This window comes from Hibiscus syriacus, unplaced genomic scaffold, assembly GCF_006381635.1.
Source record: "Hibiscus syriacus cultivar Baekdansim isolate YM2019G1 unplaced genomic scaffold, ASM638163v2 tig00109957_pilon, whole genome shotgun sequence".
Classification (NCBI taxonomy): Eukaryota; Viridiplantae; Streptophyta; class Magnoliopsida; order Malvales; family Malvaceae; genus Hibiscus; species Hibiscus syriacus.
This window is the reverse complement of record NW_024062539.1, coordinates 1,127,515-1,146,415: the sequence shown is the minus strand read 5'-3', so window position 1 is coordinate 1,146,415 and position 18,901 is coordinate 1,127,515. Positions and strand designations below refer to the sequence as shown.

Sequence of the window (18,901 nt, the reverse complement as noted above, 5' to 3'; positions counted from 1 at the left end):
AAGAAATCAACTTGTTTATTTGCCCCGATCTAAACATCTCAAAGAGACGTCTTTGATGAGGATCAAATAGCTATCCCTACGTAGTTATGTACATGAATTCAGCTCACATATCATTCTTTGGCATACACTCTTTAACGAATGAGCATGAGTGTCAAGGTTTTGGACTACTTCGGATTTCATGCACTTTAAAAGATCAGTTTGAAGTAATACCAAGAAATCTTTTTTGTCCTTTTGAACTATGTTAATCTACTTATAAGATGCTTGTAAATGAACAAAATTGGGGCTTGAAATGAAGAAATTGAAATTTTTACAAAGTCATGGCAATCATCGAAATGATAAAAATCAAGAAATAAAGTCAAATACCTTAAGCATCACGAGCATGAATGTTCTTGAACCAAACAATTTGATATAATTTGGAGCACTAAAATAAGCTTCTGTCTATAAGAACACAAATCTTGCCAAAATATTTGTAGATGTGAAGCTTCTCTCAAAATATCATACTCTTTTGGGTATTTTATGTGCCCGTTGCTTATCAAAATGTATTTGAGCCGCACTTTCGGATTTTCACCTCAAATCCTTCATTTGGTTTTAAAACGATCTTTGTGGATTCTCGTCTTGAGCCACTTTTCAATTTTCCTTTTGCTCTTCCTTATCTATCTTTTCTTTCTTTCTTTTTTCCTTTTTTATTCTTTTTTCTTTTCTTTTTTCTTTTTTCTTTTCTTTTTTCTTTTTTCTTTTTTCTTTCTTTCTTTTTTATATTCTTTTTTTTATTTCCTTCTATTTTTTTCTTTCTTTTTTTTCTCTTTTTCTTTTTCGAGTGTGGTATTTCTAAAGTAGAATCAAAATTAATGGGCCACTCAATATATCTTCGTCGATCTCTAAAAAAAGTTAGCAATTCTTTAGAAACGGCCTCATTGACAACATATGATCTTTTATCCCTTAGATACCTATTTCTCACGAAAATCTTTATGAATTGGCAAGATCTTTTTAATCACCAGATCACCCTCTCAAAATTTTAAAGCTTGCTTCGTTTTCTTCTGACACATTTGTCCATGGCAGATAGCTTCCAACTTCTTTTCTTCAATGATGTTGAAATGATCATGTTGAGCTTAAGCGTATTCAGCTTGGTCGTATCTCTATCTTTGTCAAAACTTGAAGTAACAAAATTTCAACCACAATGAGTAAGGCTAAAATCCAAATAAAGGCATTGTTGTTCCTCATCCGAGTACATACTATGCATACATGATGAAGGACAATTTCTTATAAAGATTCCCAATATCCTCTCCATGTAATTTCAACCATTTTTTATATGGTCTCTCTTATCCCCATAGAGCAAACCTCAAATTCTATTCGTGCTAAAGAACTTCAACATACTGGAAAGAGGATAGTAGACATTTTTTTTGGAGAAGTTATCACTGTTTCAATTCCTCGTCCTAAAGCATTGCATGCCTCATCAGAATAAAGCTCTCAGGATTTGTCATTTGATTCAATTTCTTCCATAGTGGATATGCAAAACAGGAACTCAGGGACTCATAATCATCAAACGTACTACTAGTTAGAAAATATACTTTGGTACTTTGTTTTATTACTTTTCAGACTCACATATATGGTGTCAAACAATATTTTCCATCGCAAATTTTCCTGACAAAGCTGGTGACTCCATAAAGCACTTTAGAGGAACAAGTTTGGATATTAACCAAGTAGAACGAAAACATGTATTGTCTAATCCTTCAAGTATATCATGACTTTTGGATCGACGGTTATCGGGTCTCATAATTGATGAGCTTCTTGCTGCAGTACTAGATATGTATCTACTTCTTCCCGAACTTGTTATGTTACCCCAACGTATATCTCAATGAATTTTTGAAGGTTGTCAAATAGAGGATCAATAATTTTATTAGGAATTGTGCACTACAACCTCTATATTCAATCTTGGTTGCTTGATAAGACCAGGGAAAGATATTTTGACAACTTGAAACAGCTCCACCGATTCTTGACAATGTATTGCAAATCCTTAATTATCTATTTTCTTATTCATTCTCAAACTCAGAATCTCGAATTCTTGTCCGTGAGATAAGACATGGTTACCTTGCTTTTCAATCAACCTTAAAAAATTGTTAGAAACCTCATATTCTACCTCATTTTTGTACTCATAGGTTTCTACTAAGCATAGGCTGCTCGAAATTTATCCCATGATTAGAATTCAGAAACATTCATGTTATTAACGATTGAGACACTTGTAAAGAAAATTTGGAACTAATAAATACATTTGGAAAAGTAATAGACATTTGTTTGGGATGAACGAAAGAATACTAATAACAAAAGAAGTGTCAAAAATGATAAAGAATGTAAAGAATGATAAAAATATGAAAATGTATAAAATGATTGCCACTTGCGAAATGAAAGAAAACATCTTTAATTGCAAAACAATACAATTAACATGGTAGCCCTCACAAAAGATTCCTTAATGCTCGGGGACAAAAACATAAGGGTTAGTTTCGAATATTACTCTAAAATTCATCTAAAAACTACAAGAAGATCCTATGTAGTCAAATTGTTCGATTCATTTTCATAGGAAATGTGGTCAGATACCAATCACATACTTTCATCGCTGTTATCATTAGGCATCTTGCTGATGTGCAGCTCTGGATCCTCCATTGGATCTTCTTACTTAGTTACATACACCAACTTTGGTTCAACATTAACCTACCCAAACTGTAAAGCATTATTCATATATTCCAAAAGACTACCCTCTCCTTTCAGGTTGGCCTATTTCTCTTCTTCGTTTCCCCTATAGCATTTTCTTCCCTGGTTGGAAATCGGGCCCAAATTTAGATCCAAAATAATTCTCTTCGGTGAAGATAGTTTTGGCATGGTTCTAACTATATATTGTTGTTGTGATTGGTGTAGTATTTGTCAAACTCTCTAAACTATCCAAAGAACCACTTGTCATCAGGAAATCTGATATAGGTGTTTGAGGTATCTTTAGGGTTATATCTACCCAATTTAAACCTATAGGATAGTCTCATATTACATCTATTAGAGTCCTTTTACTTGGATTTCCTATTCCATCCTCTTGATCCATGTATCATTCACAGGATCTGACTATATTAATCTCTGTTGGGGAAAAGATTTCTGGGCACTGAATCTTAACTCTTTTCTTTTCTACCTTCCACCTCTGAATTTCTTGCTCTAAAGGATCCTGGAATTTTCCCTCAAGGTTGCTAGGAACCTTAGCTGAACAACCTAGGGTTCCATACTGGTTTATCCAATGAACCTCCTTATAGGTCCACTTCTTATTCGGAGGCCACTGTGGCTGGACATATTGTGGAATAATCAATCCTACTTTGAGCATTTCTGAATGCAATTTTTTGCATGAAAAATAGAAGGGAGGGACTGAAAACCCCACGATTTATTTTTATTCTCATCTAATCCTCCTGAAAATAGGTTACCTAGTGATGGGTTTAGAGATAGAGTTTGGTTGTCTTGACCAGATGATTGTGAAGGGTTAGAACATTGAATCATGAGAGATTGATCATTCTTAGCTTTCTTGATCAACATCCGGTTCTCTTCTATGCCCCTCCTCTTTGAGTAAAACTTATCTCTCACAAGGGAACCTTTATCTCTCATTACTTTTGCTTTCATTGTTGGTTCAATGGGGCCTTCTAAGACCACATTTGATTTTTGAAGTTGGCTTGCGATATCATGCTCCTTAACAAGTCATCGATCACCTGTCATTGTCATTTCGACTCCACCAGTGACATTAATAATCCCATTCAAAGCCTTTACAAAATGATCCTCTAGTGGCTTCTGATCGCTTGTAAATGTATATGCTAAGCCAAGCAATTATGTGCAAATATACACAACCGAATCAAGTAACATAGGGTAAGTGAGTTATCATGTCCTCAGGGATTGGTCTAGAAATTTATCTTCACCACAACTAGAACTAGTTTTCACAAACTAATTCATACTATCTTGTCAAACTAAAAACTAATATTAATAACACAAGGAAATATTATAATGTATGATTGCAGAAAAGTTTGGTCGAGACAAAATAAATATGCATACTACCAAAATAAAACAAAAAAAAAGACAAATGTTTATTTAAATATAATTCAAACAACCTCACATATTCAGACTTATCACAGAGCACTTATGCTAATGTTTTACATTGACAACAATTATTCTAAGTCTAGAATAAATTATTATGACTTTCTTAAGCTACCCGACAGGATTACTAAGTATTCTTAGATGGTTGCTATGGCTATACTACTCAGCGTTAACTACAACCCTTGGTTTGTCAGACTGTTGTTATAGCAATACCTCTTAGTTTGAATTATAGGCGTTGTTTATCCTACTCTAGCGTCTATCCCTTTTAGTCGATTGAAACCCGCTCCTTATCTATAAGGTAGACAAGTTAGAACATCACCATCCCAGACCCATTCCATTATTCACATAGATCTATCTTAGTTCTCTCGAATCTATGAATCACTATCTAGACAAAAGTCAATCTCTCGATGCTCTTACATTTCCAAGACATATTTTACCAAAACCCCAGGCAATCTCTCGATGCTCTTACAGTGTCAAGGTAAAATATTCAAACAATGAACAAAACAGTCATGAGCAAAAGCATAATTCATCATTCATAAAGCAGAAAATAATTGTCTAGGCAAAACAAAGTTTAATACCAAATAAGACAGTCATGGTGCTATCAAAAAGTCATCCAAGATTCAACGTTTAATACAACCCCAAACATGTAAAGACTTTAAGAACAAAGGAAGAACGACTCCCAAAACTGGGGGCTCTGTCGTGACAATTCTTATCAGCGTCGAGCCTGCCTTGGTGATCAGCCTCTTTCAAGACCTGATCACCGCTCTGCTACAGTCTAGTTATGGAGGACACCAAGGAAGGTTGGTGGGTAAACAATGAGAAAGCACTGTAGTTGTCCACTCCCGCCTTCAATAAAGCTCTTCTCTCTTCTTTCTTGCCTCTTTTCTTTGGTGGCTACGGCTGGATATTTATAGGAAGGAATCTCCTAGGGTTTTACATGATTGGAGATTCCTTAAATAACCATTTTTATCTTGCCTAGCCTAAAAAGGAAATGCGGCTAGCGACTGCCATAATATTTAAGCCTTGCTTGCACGTGAAAGAGGTCATCCAGCTAGCATGTGACATAGGCAGTTTCGTCATATCCGCTTCAGACTCTTCAGATAAACCATGTCTCGGTGAGATAAATTTGCTCCTCAAGTTCTTCTCTGTTCCATAGGCCCTTGCAAATTATGTTGTCGTGACTGAAATGTTCTTCTTCTGTAGGTTTCCTGCACATTCACAATCCACACACACCCTTTCTCCTCAGCAGTATCAATTAAACCAAATAAATCTTGCCGAAGGAAAACTTATCCACCACAAGAAAATATAACCTAAATGTAACTAAATGAACCTTATTTCTTGATCGATCATCTCTTGTTGGATTTTTATGAATTGCTCCTGGATTCTCTCGACCCTACTAACACGTGCTAATATTTCATCCATCGATTTCGATCTTTCAAGAGACACGGCCCGGGTAACTTCAATTGGCTCTCAAAAATTGTACCACCGTACCGTTTTTATTAATATTTTATTAATAGAGGTGAAAAATATGACTATTAATAAATATAATGCAATGTGAAAAGTAAATGCAATATAGATGCAATGTAAATGCAATGCATGGTGTTGATTCTGGACCGATTCCTTAGAACAACTTTTTATACTAGAAACAAAGTTCAGTTACAAGGCTTAAACATATCATAGATAAATCTGAACTAGTTCTCCTAATTGTTGGATGTACCCCAGTAAATCTAAAATCCTTTGAGCTTCTTCATTCTCGGGCTTCAATCCTTCGTTTATAACATAAATTTCATGTGATAAGTTAACCAAGTACTGAGACACTCCTTTAGCATGTTGCAAGTAGCTCGCAATGAGGCCACGCCTTTTCTTAACTCTCCATTGAGCCTATTCCCAATTATGGTTCCATTGTATAACTCCTTCATAAGGACTAATGGCAGTTCACTTACTCTTTCCTAAAAATCTTGAACCATTCCCTAGAGTTCAATCACACGCTTCTTCAAACTTTCAACTTCTACACGGTTTGAATTATTTTCTCGACTCTGGTACTGTCTCAAGGTTGTCTCTAAACTCAAGATTATACCCTTCAATTTCTCATTCTGGGCCTGACTCTCTTGCATTTGTTGCTCTAGCGCACTCTTTTCTCTTGAAAATAGCTTCGTCCGATGTCTACTCTGTTTAAGCTCTTCATTACTTTCCCTAACTTCTCTTTTAGCTTGCTCAGGTCATTTTGAAGGACATTGATGTGACTGTACCCAATCAGATCAGACACATACCCATCTATAAACTTTCTCCATTCGTTAGCTAGAACTGCTCGGACCATCTCAAAACATCTCCATTGTCTTCTACCTCTTTTTGAATCCTTCGTTCCATATTACTACTCTACTAGATGGACATCGGTCACGGATCAACGCCAGTGGGATGAATAGTGCAATGCAAATGAGAACAAAATAAATCAAAAAGAGAAGAGAAAGTTAGTCATTGATCATAAATGAATTAATCAGACATAATATAATTTGTTGATAAAAAAACCTACCCCGCATGCTAGCTACCCAATCATGCTTTAGTAGATCCTACCCAAGCAGGATTTCTACCCACATGCTTTGCTTATAGTAAATCCTAATCTCATATCATCTAGTTCTCATGCTTATTCAAAAAAATAAACCTAACCGCATGATCTCTAGTTCGTATACATTTATTTGGGAATCAAAATTATACTACAAAAATTAAAAGGCTCAAATAGGCTTTTCCTTGTGTACTCTCCTCGCGGGATTCTTATGATTTGGGCAAGGTTCTATCTGGGTTCTAAGTTTACTACATGCCGGGTTCGATTCTAAAGTGAGAAGTCCTCGAATTGGCCTTGTCGGTACCCCTTGGCCTACCGAATCTTCAATCATGGCCCATCATAAGCTTTCAGATCGAGTTCAATTCGAGGAGACACACTACCTTACGTCCATATGGAGGTGAAACCCATCACGAGGACCATAAAGTGTGAACCCCATGAGCGATTCACTATCCCGTACGGAGGTGAAAACCGCACGAGGGAGTAGCTTCTCACTCCTACTTAAATATAACAGAGCATGGTTTTAGCTCATGTCATGCAAATGCAGTTGTGCAGTGTGTGAGGAAAAGCGAAAACAAAACAAGCAACACCAAACAGAAAACTCAAAACTCTAAACAATTATTTACTCTAAAAACACCAACAAACAAGTCAGAACAACTATTTAGCGGTTAATCAGATTATAAGCACTCATTTAAACTAAACAGGGGATCAAAAACCAAATTAGAATGAACTTGTAATTTTTATTGCAATGACAATTAATTAATTGACTAATGGTCTGACTCTCTAAAAAATCCCCAGCGGAGTCACCAAGCTGTCGAAACGGTTTTTTTTAAAGGAGAGAAAAGGGGGTCTCGATTCGAAATAAATTGATTAAGGGTAATATTCGTTCATTTTAATTATGTCGTAAAGTGACTGTCTTAACGTATAAGAAAGTTACTTTCGATGATTTTAAAATGAACGTATATCCCTTTTAGTGACACGAACTAAATCGAATTCATTTTAAAATTGGAGGATTGGGAAAAAGATCATGTTTTTTTTAATTAAATTCATCGAGAAAAGACTGTTAGATCAAATCTAAGATCTTGTCTCGAGATATTTAAATAATTGAACATCCTTATTCTCATTAAATATCAGTAAAATAATTAATTAATTTTCGTTGGGGTTTTTTTTTCGAAATAATAACACTCGAATCGATATTGAGAATAGTAATATCTTTCTATTTCGGTTGAAGTAATGAATGATTGTTTTAAGGCATGAAAGGTCATTTATTATCGACTGGAAATAATTAGATATTATCGGTTTTTCTCTTAAAATTATTTTGGGCGTTGCTATTTTGAATTAATAATGAATTTTAGAATGGAATTTTAATATTTCTTTACTTCGATTGGAGTAAAAATAGATTGCTCTAAGGTATGAGAGATCGATTCTTCTCGATAGGAAATAATTAAATATTATGTTTCGTTCAAAAATTCAAAGAATATTATTTTTAGGGGATCTTAAATTAAATTAGACTCGAACTTGTAAATTTCATTTCAAATAAAATTAATTAATCGACTAGGTACCAATTTAGGGCGCTGTGGGGGTGTTAATCCTTCCTCACATGTAACCGACTCTCGAACTCAAATTTTGGTAACATAGACCACAAGTTTGTCATTTTAATTAAAATTAAAATTTTCTTAAAATGAAAAATATGTTTTTGGGTGCCCAATCACACCCTAATCAAAGATTGGTTGTGACTCATCAAACCATTTCATCATTAACCGACCATCAAAAATTATTTCGAAATGAGACCCCTCTTTTCCCTTGTTTCGGAAAAAACCGTTTCGACAACTATCAAAACAAGAGAATGAAAAAAATATTTTTCAGAAAATATTTTCCAATAATCAAACACACAACTATGGAATATTTTAACAATAAGACCTAATTCGGATTAAAATTTTAAATAGTTGATATCGCCAACCTCGCTACATTATTATCACACATTGATCGTCGGTTTTCTAGTTTCAAATCAGAATGGTTTAACGTTTGATGTCTAAAGATTTTTTCTGTTAAAAATAAGTGTTTAATGTTTTATCCATTATATTTTTAGGGACTACCGTTAAAAAACCGTTAAGTGACACGTGTCATGATCAGAGTTTTTAAAAAATGTTTTTAAATAATATTTTATTTTAAAAAAATAAAAATATAAATGTGACGCATGTCACTTAACGGGTTCTTTTAACAGTAGGCACCTAAAACTGTAATATCTACTTATTTTTAAACACCAAAAGTTAACTTTAGGTATAGTTTGACTACTTATTTTTGTATTAAGACAATTAGAATATGAAAGTTTCCAACTAAACCATCCTCAGAAAATGAATGAAAAAGCTGGGTCCTTTACATCATTATTAGAATTGGAAACATCAAATGCTTTATTAGATCTATCGTGTCAAATATAAGAAACATATAAGTTTCTACCAGCATATATCAAATCTTCACACTTGTAATGTGTTCAATGAGCATGTCAACTACTTCTTTTGATACCATCGTGGTTGATTTCGTCAAAGCCTTAATCTTCCTATCGGTTTCCTCTTCAAGTTTCTTCACTGTATTTCCAGAGCTTCCGGTTGACTGCAAAGATTATCGTAATTCAGATTTACAGTCATTTATGACTTATAAAATTTAATATAGAAATTTATCAATCTATACGTACCTCCGATATTTTGTTTTGATATTCGGTTTCCATTTGGGAGCGGTAAAGGGCAACCTCTTTTTCGGCCTCTTCTTTGGCTTGCTTTAGCCTGGCCATCTTCACTGAGCAATGACATAATTTAAGTGAAAATTTAACATCTATTTTTTTATTTGTCTGGAGTAATTACAAGATAGTATACGTTAATCAATTAGCAATATTGCATATACCCTACATACATAATTATTTGAATCCGAAAGCTCAAGAAAAATCAATACTCCTCCTGAAGTCATTTAATAAGTACTTCAACATCAAAAATTGAATTACAGAAAAATATAAAAGGAAATAACAAAATTAAGTATATTTAATCAGCTAATCATCGTGTAATATCATAATTAGTTTTCTTACTGTTTCTAGCACTTGTAACTACGTGCTGTGCATCTTGCTCTGCAGTTAGCAACATCTGAATGCCCCCTTGCCCTTTGAATGAATCCATGGCTGCCACCGTACCAACAATATCTAGAAAAGGTCACAAAATAACCAACAAAACTATACATGATATTTCTTTATTATTGAGATCCAATGGGAAAGAAAAAAGAGTAGAGCCATAAACGAGTTAGAGCCAAAGATATCATACCTGATTAGATAATGGAAGAAAGAATCAGATGCTCGTCACATTTTCCACTTAAATACTTCCAAATCTTTCAGGGTTTTCGTACTTTTGACTCTCACTTTCCATAGTTAACGGGATTAGTTTTGGTTTATTTTCCTAGTTAAAATAGATTTTTAAAAAGATACGTGTATACATTCTAGTAAGTTCATGAGAGACCTAACTAATTTCGAGACCAAAAAAACTTCTAAACGATCATTTTTCTTTCATAATATTGTTGCTTAAACAGCGAAAGCTTATCAAAGAGCTTCTCGTTAAAACAAATATGTATGGGGCTATGTCCTATGGTGACATCTCTTAAGCTCTCGCGAAATGCAGGTACAGAAAATAATCAGAGAACATATGCTACCTATATGTTCACCAAGTAGTCTTCATGGGTAGAGTACTTCAATACTCATAATACATATTATTTCTCCATTGGACGGTAATAAGACATAATCGTATAACAAAATCATATACCAGTACCCAAGCAGTGGTATACAAATTAGAGGCGGATGCACATGGCCCCATAGGGGCTAAATGCATACTTATTATTTTAGATTAGATATTAAATAAAATTCAATATATTAAAGAAAGAAGAAAAAAACAAGAAATTTTTCATACCCATTGTATTGAGAAAAAGAGTATTATTTTTTTTTTATTTCTACTTCTAAATTTCTGGATCCACCACGATACAAATGAACTACATAAATAAATGCCATGAATCGCCATTGCAATATTACTACAATCTTAATAATCAGAATCTCGTACAAAATACAAAATGATAAATAAATGATTTGGAACAAAACAATAGTAATAGACTTTCCAGAATATAGTGTAGCAGATTATTAAGTCAGGAGTTTTAGCGGTTACATAATTATGCAATGTACATGTTAAAAAAATGAATTTTATTAATGGATTTAATATTTACATTAAATTCATATTCTTTTTGAATATTATAAAATCAAAATATATTTTTTAATTTGAATATTAGTAGGATAATTATTCTTTTGAATATGTTAAATTAAACCGTATTTATTATCTATTTAAATTTGAATATCAAAAGAATAATTATATCCATCTTAATATTTTAAATTAAAATAATATCTATTTAAGTTTGAATAGTAAAATGTGTTATATCTTTTGAGTATTTCAAATTAAAAAATATTATTATCTATTTAAATTTTTATATTAAAAGATATCTGCTTGGAGTAAATCTCTCTTGAAAATCACCTATTAATACTGAGCTAACCTACTAGGTTTTTCATATCTCAGAATTCAAGAACTTCTACTTTTTTTAAAAAATATTTTCTCTCATTCACTTGTTTTCCAATGATAGGAAAAGATTAGAAATTGTTCGTGATCTCGAAAGTTTGTGCTATTGTTCGTTGATCATCATGTTGTTTTATCCTGGGAGACAGACGACAAAAGATCTCAAGCACCTAAGGAGTGGCCGAAAATTTGTCTTAAGGAAACTGTGTAGCAACAGACCTCAACTGGTTCCGATCAAAAGATCAAACAAAAGAGTATTTTCCTTTTCATACATTTTGTTTTATTTTTAAAGAAGTTTAATTTCTTTTTTTTTTCTCAGGTTTGATTTCATCTCAGATTTTAATTTTGCATAACAAACTTAAGACATGTTATAATTGTAATGTCCTAATCCAGTACAACCCGAAGATTGACAGACTATTACGTCAGATGGACTACCGGAGTGCCTAACCCAACTTTTTTTCAAAGTGACATATTCATTCACTTAAAATCCATATATTGAAATAAATAACTAAATAAATATTGTTAGGATCGAAGAGGCTAAAATAAAACAACCGAAAAATGTGCAAAGGTGTGAATTGATAAAAATTTGTTTAGGGAGTAAGGAGAGTAAAAGATAAGACAATGGACACAAGGATTTATAGTGGTTCGACTTCTCAATTAAGTCTACCTCCACTACCTTAGCTCCTCACTAAGGATTTTCTAACAAATTCACTAATTTGTTCTTTCTTTTTCAAGGATCAAGAGTAACCTTTACAAACTCCCTATTTTTTTACTTGGCTAAGATAGAACCAAAAACCCCTTTACAAAAGGATAAAAGGAGTAAACAAATAAACCTCTCTAAGGTAGGTGTCTACAAAATTTAGCTAACTAAAACAAAAATATTTACAAGAAAATTGGAATAAATAGTGAAAAGTTCTTCTCTTGTGTTTGATTGCTTGGATAGGTGTTCTAACCCTTCTTCAAGTGTCCTCAACTCGTATTTATATGTTGGGATTTTGTTGTGGTCATTTCTAGCCATTGGGAGTGTTTTGGAGCTGTTGGTGATCAATTTTCGAGCAAAATAAAACTGTCCATAACAGAGGTTATCGGTACTCCTAAGGGAGTATCAGTACTACCTTTGTTATTTTTAAATCAACTAGCTGTTGGGGCTTCATGGTATCGATATTATGCCTATGATATCGATACTACTATACAGAGTAGTATCGGTACCCCTTTGGGTATCAGTACTATTTTTGCATTCTGGAATTTGAGCATTGTTGGTAGTATTGATACTACCTAGTGAGTATCGATACTTCTCTTACCTTTGGTATCAGTACCATATGAACAGTATCTTAGCATGATAATTATGAGAAATATATGGAAATGTTGTTAACGAAATCAAATCATACATGAATCATGTTGAAAATCAAGCTTAATACATTTTAATCAATTAGGCCTATGGGAAGAAGATAAAGAAAATTTGTGGAAAAAATTATACAAGGTTTAAAAATGATGAATGAGTTATTTTATATGCTTATAACATGAAATTTGATTAACTTCGAAATTTGGTAAAGTTTAGGGATTAAAACGTAAATTATGAAGATAGGTAGTGACTTAAGTGAAAAAATTTTAATTATTAAGGTATTATGTTAAAAGGTTGGAAATTTTGGTTATATTAATTGAAGCATGAATTGAAATTAAATTTATAAAATTGTTAAGATTGATGACTAAGTTATAAATTATTTAAGTAGCGGGTATTGAAATGAGATTTGTTATAAGTTAATGAATAGAAATTGAACATGTTGTTGGAGCATTTGAATTTGTTGTAGGATACTTTAATTTAGGACTAAATGATAAAAATGACTATATTAAATAAAATAGAAAAGTTGAGATTAAAATTTAAAAGAATTTAACCTATAGTGAAAATTATGGTATTATGGATAGAGAATAGAATTTGGAAGATTGTATAAACTAAAGAAAAAAATTATAAATATGGATAAATTGCATATTAAAGCATAAATTGAGCATGAGATGATGTGTAAAGTCTAAATAATTATTAGAGGAACTTGAATAGTTAAATTGGAATTTGGATCAATGTGAAAAGTTGTATAAGATAGAGGTTCAATTCATAAGTTTTAGGAAAGTTGGTGGTACAATGACAATTAGGTAAAGTTAACGTATTAGATTTGATATAATGTGAAAATAATTGAAATGGATTTAAATTTAATATTAAGGAACTAATTTGTTTATATACAAAATATTAGATTTATAATTTAAAGAAAAGTTTACTAGTGGTTAAATGTGAAATGTTGAAAAGTCAAGTGAATGATTGTAAAAATAATAATAACGATTATTTAACAGGACTTAGAAGGATAATTTAATAGAATTAAAGTCAATTTCGATTTGCTAAAAGAAATTAGTATTGCATATACATTAATAATAATTTTAGAATATTTATACGAACATGAGTTATTAAGTTAATTAAAGATTTAATATATGTTAAAATAATATATGAAGTTGATAATTATTCTATAAATGTTTTATATTAAAAGGGATATAAGATTTAAATCAAAGACCAATGTATAAAACATAAGAGTCAATGATGCACGAGATGGAATGATTGTTGAATACTGTGCAAATCACTCAATAAGACTCATGTACCTTTGTGGTGCATGAGGTGGAGTAATAATTGAATATTATACAGATCACTCAATGAGACTCTTGTACCTTTGTGGCGTATGAGATGGAGTGGTAATTGAATATTGTACTGATCACTCAATGAGACTTGAGTACCCTTGTGGTGCATAAGGTGGAGTGACTATATGATACATGTTTGTATGGCACCTATGGTGCAATTTTACGAGGCACTTTCGAGTGCAAATATATCTACGAGGCACTTTTAAGTGCATATAAGAGTACACTCAATGAGACTCGGGTATCAAACATTCTCATGATTATGTACTAGGCTATAAAATGAAATTAAATAAATAGTACAGTAAATGGTATAGTATATAAAATAGTGCAGTATAAGATATAGAATATTATAAGAGAAAGGAAAAATACAGAAAAGAGAAACAGTATAAAAATTGAACAATATAGGAAGAAATAAACAATATTGGTTTGATGTTCGATTTAACATGGAATATTTATAGGTAAAAAAGTTATATTATAAATTAATTCGTATATGAAATGAGTTGGACAAATCTTAATTAAATGGATTTATCTTATATGGTTATACGATGTTTTGTAATAATATATAAGTTGCATATTATTATATGTGATTTAATATGTATGAGTTAAATAGGTTGAATACGAAAGTAAAATTTTATGATTAACAATAGTTTCTTTATATATATGTGTTAGACAAGAACAAAGAAGACATAATAAATAAAGTATGGAATAGTCTTATAGTATCTTATCAAGAAGAAAGTGACAACTGTCATAGTAGAATAAATTTTATATTAATTAGTATTTCTCATAGCTATACAATGGATGCTTACCCCAAATTGTAGATACTAAGGTTAAAAGATAATTACTTATCTTAAGGGAGTTGATATGTAGGACGTGGAGTTGTGATACTAGTTGTTGTCAGTAGGTGTCGTGTAGTGGTAGATAACAACCAAAGGAAGTATTTTATTAAATATTTGAATTAGTTAGTTAACGGTAATATGAAATAGTATTAAATTGCATAGCGACGTAGCGAAATCGTATATAAATTAGAAATTTAAAATATATCATTAAAAATTTATGCTATTAAATATTATGATAATAAATGTTAAATTATGATATTTAAAAAAAACAAAATTTTACCTATTTCGAACAGGAAATGTTATACATAATCTTTGTGACATCTTTAACTTATATTCGGGTACGAATGCGGGTTAAGGGTGTTACATTCTTAATTTGAGATTATTCATAGAGAAAATTGAGATAGCAAACAAATTTGTTTCGGTATTTATCATGTCATCTTAACGAGTTTGCTAAAATCTAAAAGTGGAGAAATCTATATAATATAAAATTTTCATGAAAGTAATCTTAGCTACTGATTTTGTTTCAGAATATCGATTATGTTTTATAACAAAATTGAAATAAACAATAACTAATTTTCTATTTATTGGAATTATTTCTAATTATAGTTCCATTTCTTTTATAGAAAAAAATAGAGACAAAAAACTCCATTGGTTTATCCAACTTGGATGCTAAAATGGTGGCACAGATTCATAATTCAAATCTGAATACGGGTCAACGGTAGATGGCAGTTTAACCACAATGAAAAGTTGGTAAAATTATGCGGAGAGAATTCCAAGATGTATGTTAGCTTTATCAAACAATTGAAAACTGCCAAGAGGGGGTGAATTGGCCTTTGAAACTTTTGCGGTGGTTCGATTTCTAAATCAAGTCTACATCTACTACCTTAGCATCCACACTGGTTAAGTTTATAGCCGTTGAAACATTTGGTATCGATAACGGGATGTTGGTATGAGACTGAGCCTCCCAACGGTCAAATTTATAGCAATTGAACCAACAATATCAATATTGTTTAAGTGAGTATCGATACTCATCAAAAGCCTTTTAGAATTTTAGTATCAAGACTAGCATATTGGTATCGAGACTGGGAGGGTTTTGGCTGAAAATCAAGTTTTTTAAGCTTTAAAACAATATTTATAAAATGTGAATTTACTCAATAACACCTGTGATTATTTTTCACACTTAAAAATGCTTTAAAATTGCTTATGACATTATTTATAAAATTGTAAAATGCAAATTTTAACAACATAAAACATTTAAAAAATCATTTTATATCAAAATCAAAAAGTTAGTTCAACAATCTCCCCTTTTTTGATATAACATAACCTTTTGTGAAAATTTACTTTAAAATTGACTTGTCATATTTTATGAAAAATAAAATCTCCCCCTTTGAAAAACAATTTTTGCTAGCAAATTGCAAATTTTACATTATACATATTTCTCCCCCTTTTTGTTATAACAAAATCAAATTAAACTTTAAAAGAGAAAATATGTTAGTGTAATAGTGAACTCAAATATTCAACATAAAGAAAAATCAAATTATGATTAATATAAAATAAACAAGTTCATAAACATAAGACCAACATCAACAATAATTCAAATCCATAAAGTACCAAAATAAGAAAGTATCAAACATAAAACAACATAAAGCTCCAAAATAAAATCCATAAAGTGCATAAACCCATCAAAATAAAAATGTCTTAAAATGACATAGGAAAACTATTCTTTCAGATGAGGTGGCAAAGGTGAGGGAGGCATCAAGTGATGTCGTATTGAGCAAACGTTATTATCAAGCGCATCCAAGCGATGATCCATAGTAGACTCAAGCGAGTCTAAGCGAGCATTTATGATCCCCAAAGTTTTAAACCATATAATCATACATGGTCTTCATCGATATCTCCTCTTGAGGTGGTGGCATAGGTGGCTTTTCCATTTCGTTTCCTTCATCCAAGAAATGTATTCTATAAGGATGTCATTGCGATATCTTCATCAAAATTCTAATTGGCCTTGCGGGTCGATTTGAGATCTATGACGCTAATGAGAAAAATTGGAGAATCATAGGCGGTAGATACTTTAAGTTTATCCCTAAAGATGTAGGTAAGAATACAATCATAGGGAAGCATTTTGGTGTAATTAACCCCTTTATTGACAACATCAACAAAGTCTAAGAATATGATCTTGGCAAATTTTGGATAGATGTTCTTGATAAGATAAAACCACCAATAGTCACAAGTACGCATATGGGTAGCCTTACCACATGAAGAAAAAAAGAACCACATGATGAGGAGCAACAACAAACGATCAGGAAACTCAAGAAAGGTAGGGTTATCATTAGGGAATCTTTTCATTTGAACAAAAGAATTTTCCTTGAAAGGACCATCATCATCATGTATATTTAAGTGGGTAGCAATTGATAAGGGACTGATAAGGGACTAAGAGTAAAAGTTTTTCCCGTGAGATATGACTATATCCCAATAACTCCATCCTCGTTATCTTCGGCATGGACAAGAATATAATTTGAGAAGAAAGCACAAACAAGGTTAATGGTACGCTTAGAACAAATGTGCTTAGTTTTGTAAAAGTGATTGAATAGACCAAGAGCATTAGGGTCCCTAAAGTAAGCATTTTTAAAACTTGTGAAGTTATATATTTGACCTTGATGAGAAGTACTATCAGTCCTAAGATGCTTTAGGTTCTTTCTAGGAGTCATTTTTTTATTAAAATAGTGGTTACGACAATAGAAGTGTTCATTTGAGAATTTTGTCGAACACTTGGAGTACAAACCTAAAACAAGGATTCTAAGTAAAAATTGGTGAATGGGTTAAACTCTTGCAAGAAAAACATGCATACATATATCTTTTAAGCAACCCAATTGCAATTAATTATAACAAATTTCCGTATATTTAAATTTTTTTGAAACCCTCATAAATACATTTTTTTGAAATTTTTGAATAAAAACATGTTGATTCAATGGAAATAAGTTAAAATGATATATATCTTATTTTGAGAATCAAAGAAACTCAAAAAATGATTAAAAATGATTTAGAAATACAAATTTTGAAAACTAGAAATTTAGGGTTCAAATGATATTACCTCAAATTTTATGAAAATAGTATTGTTGATGCAAATCCATTGTAAATGATGAAGAGACTGAATAATTCGACACAAATTTGTAGACAATCAAAGTGAAGATGAGGAAATTTAAGAGATGGGTTTAGTTTAGGGTTAAGAGTGTTTGATAAAAATATGAATTTGGAATAAAACAACCCCTTTTACCATGAGATTGGCAGTCTCGAGACTCCCTAGCTAGTATTGATTCTCCAAGGCAGTATCGATACCATTTTGGCTACTAGAATTTCGGTATTGATACCAACATGTTGTTCTCGATACCGAAAGCTTGGAAATGTCAAATTTGACATTGTTAACACTCAAAAGCTTCCAGAATAAGTATCTAATGATTTTAAGACTATAGAATGCACTAGGAACTTATTTTAGCACTAAAAATTATTATTCGATACCAAATTAAAGTGTTTTCCTAGGTACTTTACTAGAGTGTAAATTATGGAATTTTTAAAGAATTTTCTAGTTGGAACAAACATGGTCCAAAACATATCACAAGGATTAATTTAAGGCCAAAGGATATCAAATTAAGCATACAAAGCCACAATAATACAATTAATGCAATATTAACTCCCCCTAACTAATTGCAATTAAGCATTATATGGGGACACACAATCAAGCATTAAAACATATAAAATCATGCAGAAGCATAAGATTGCATGAAAATGAAATATTTTACTACTTGAATAAAGATTGATTTGTTAAATCTCATTTTCTTCAAGTTTCTTCCTTAGTGTGTCTAGAGCCTCTAAATACCTTGACATTGCTCACCATTGCTCCAACACATCTACAATAGACAATTATGTAACTTTTGGTACCCAAATCTTTTTGGGTCCATTAATGTCAGTTTCAAGTGATTTAGTCCCCTTAAGTATCCATAGAGATAGGATAGCGTTATCTTTAGTAGCAATGAGTCCTATAGGGACCCATATACTCTTAACAATTTTGCTTTAAAATATTTATGGAAATAATCATGTCTATTATAAAAGTCATTTTTGACAAAATTTGATTTCGAGTA

The 18,901-nt window shown here is 31.7% G+C and overlaps 1 protein-coding gene across 1 annotated transcript; it reads right to left on the bottom strand.

Annotated features, from left to right (window-relative positions):
- Window positions 1-9,133: 9,133 nt before the first annotated feature.
- LOC120211059 (V-type proton ATPase subunit G1-like) lies at window positions 9,134-10,010 on the bottom strand. Its single transcript, XM_039209681.1, has 4 exons — window positions 9,973-10,010; window positions 9,744-9,833; window positions 9,360-9,460; window positions 9,134-9,277 (listed from the first exon to the last, which is right to left on the bottom strand). The coding sequence occupies exons 2-4, from the start codon at window positions 9,829-9,831 to the stop codon at window positions 9,134-9,136; spliced, it is 333 nt and encodes a 110-aa protein (XP_039065612.1). The 5' UTR covers window positions 9,832-9,833; window positions 9,973-10,010.
- Window positions 10,011-18,901: the final 8,891 nt, after the last annotated feature.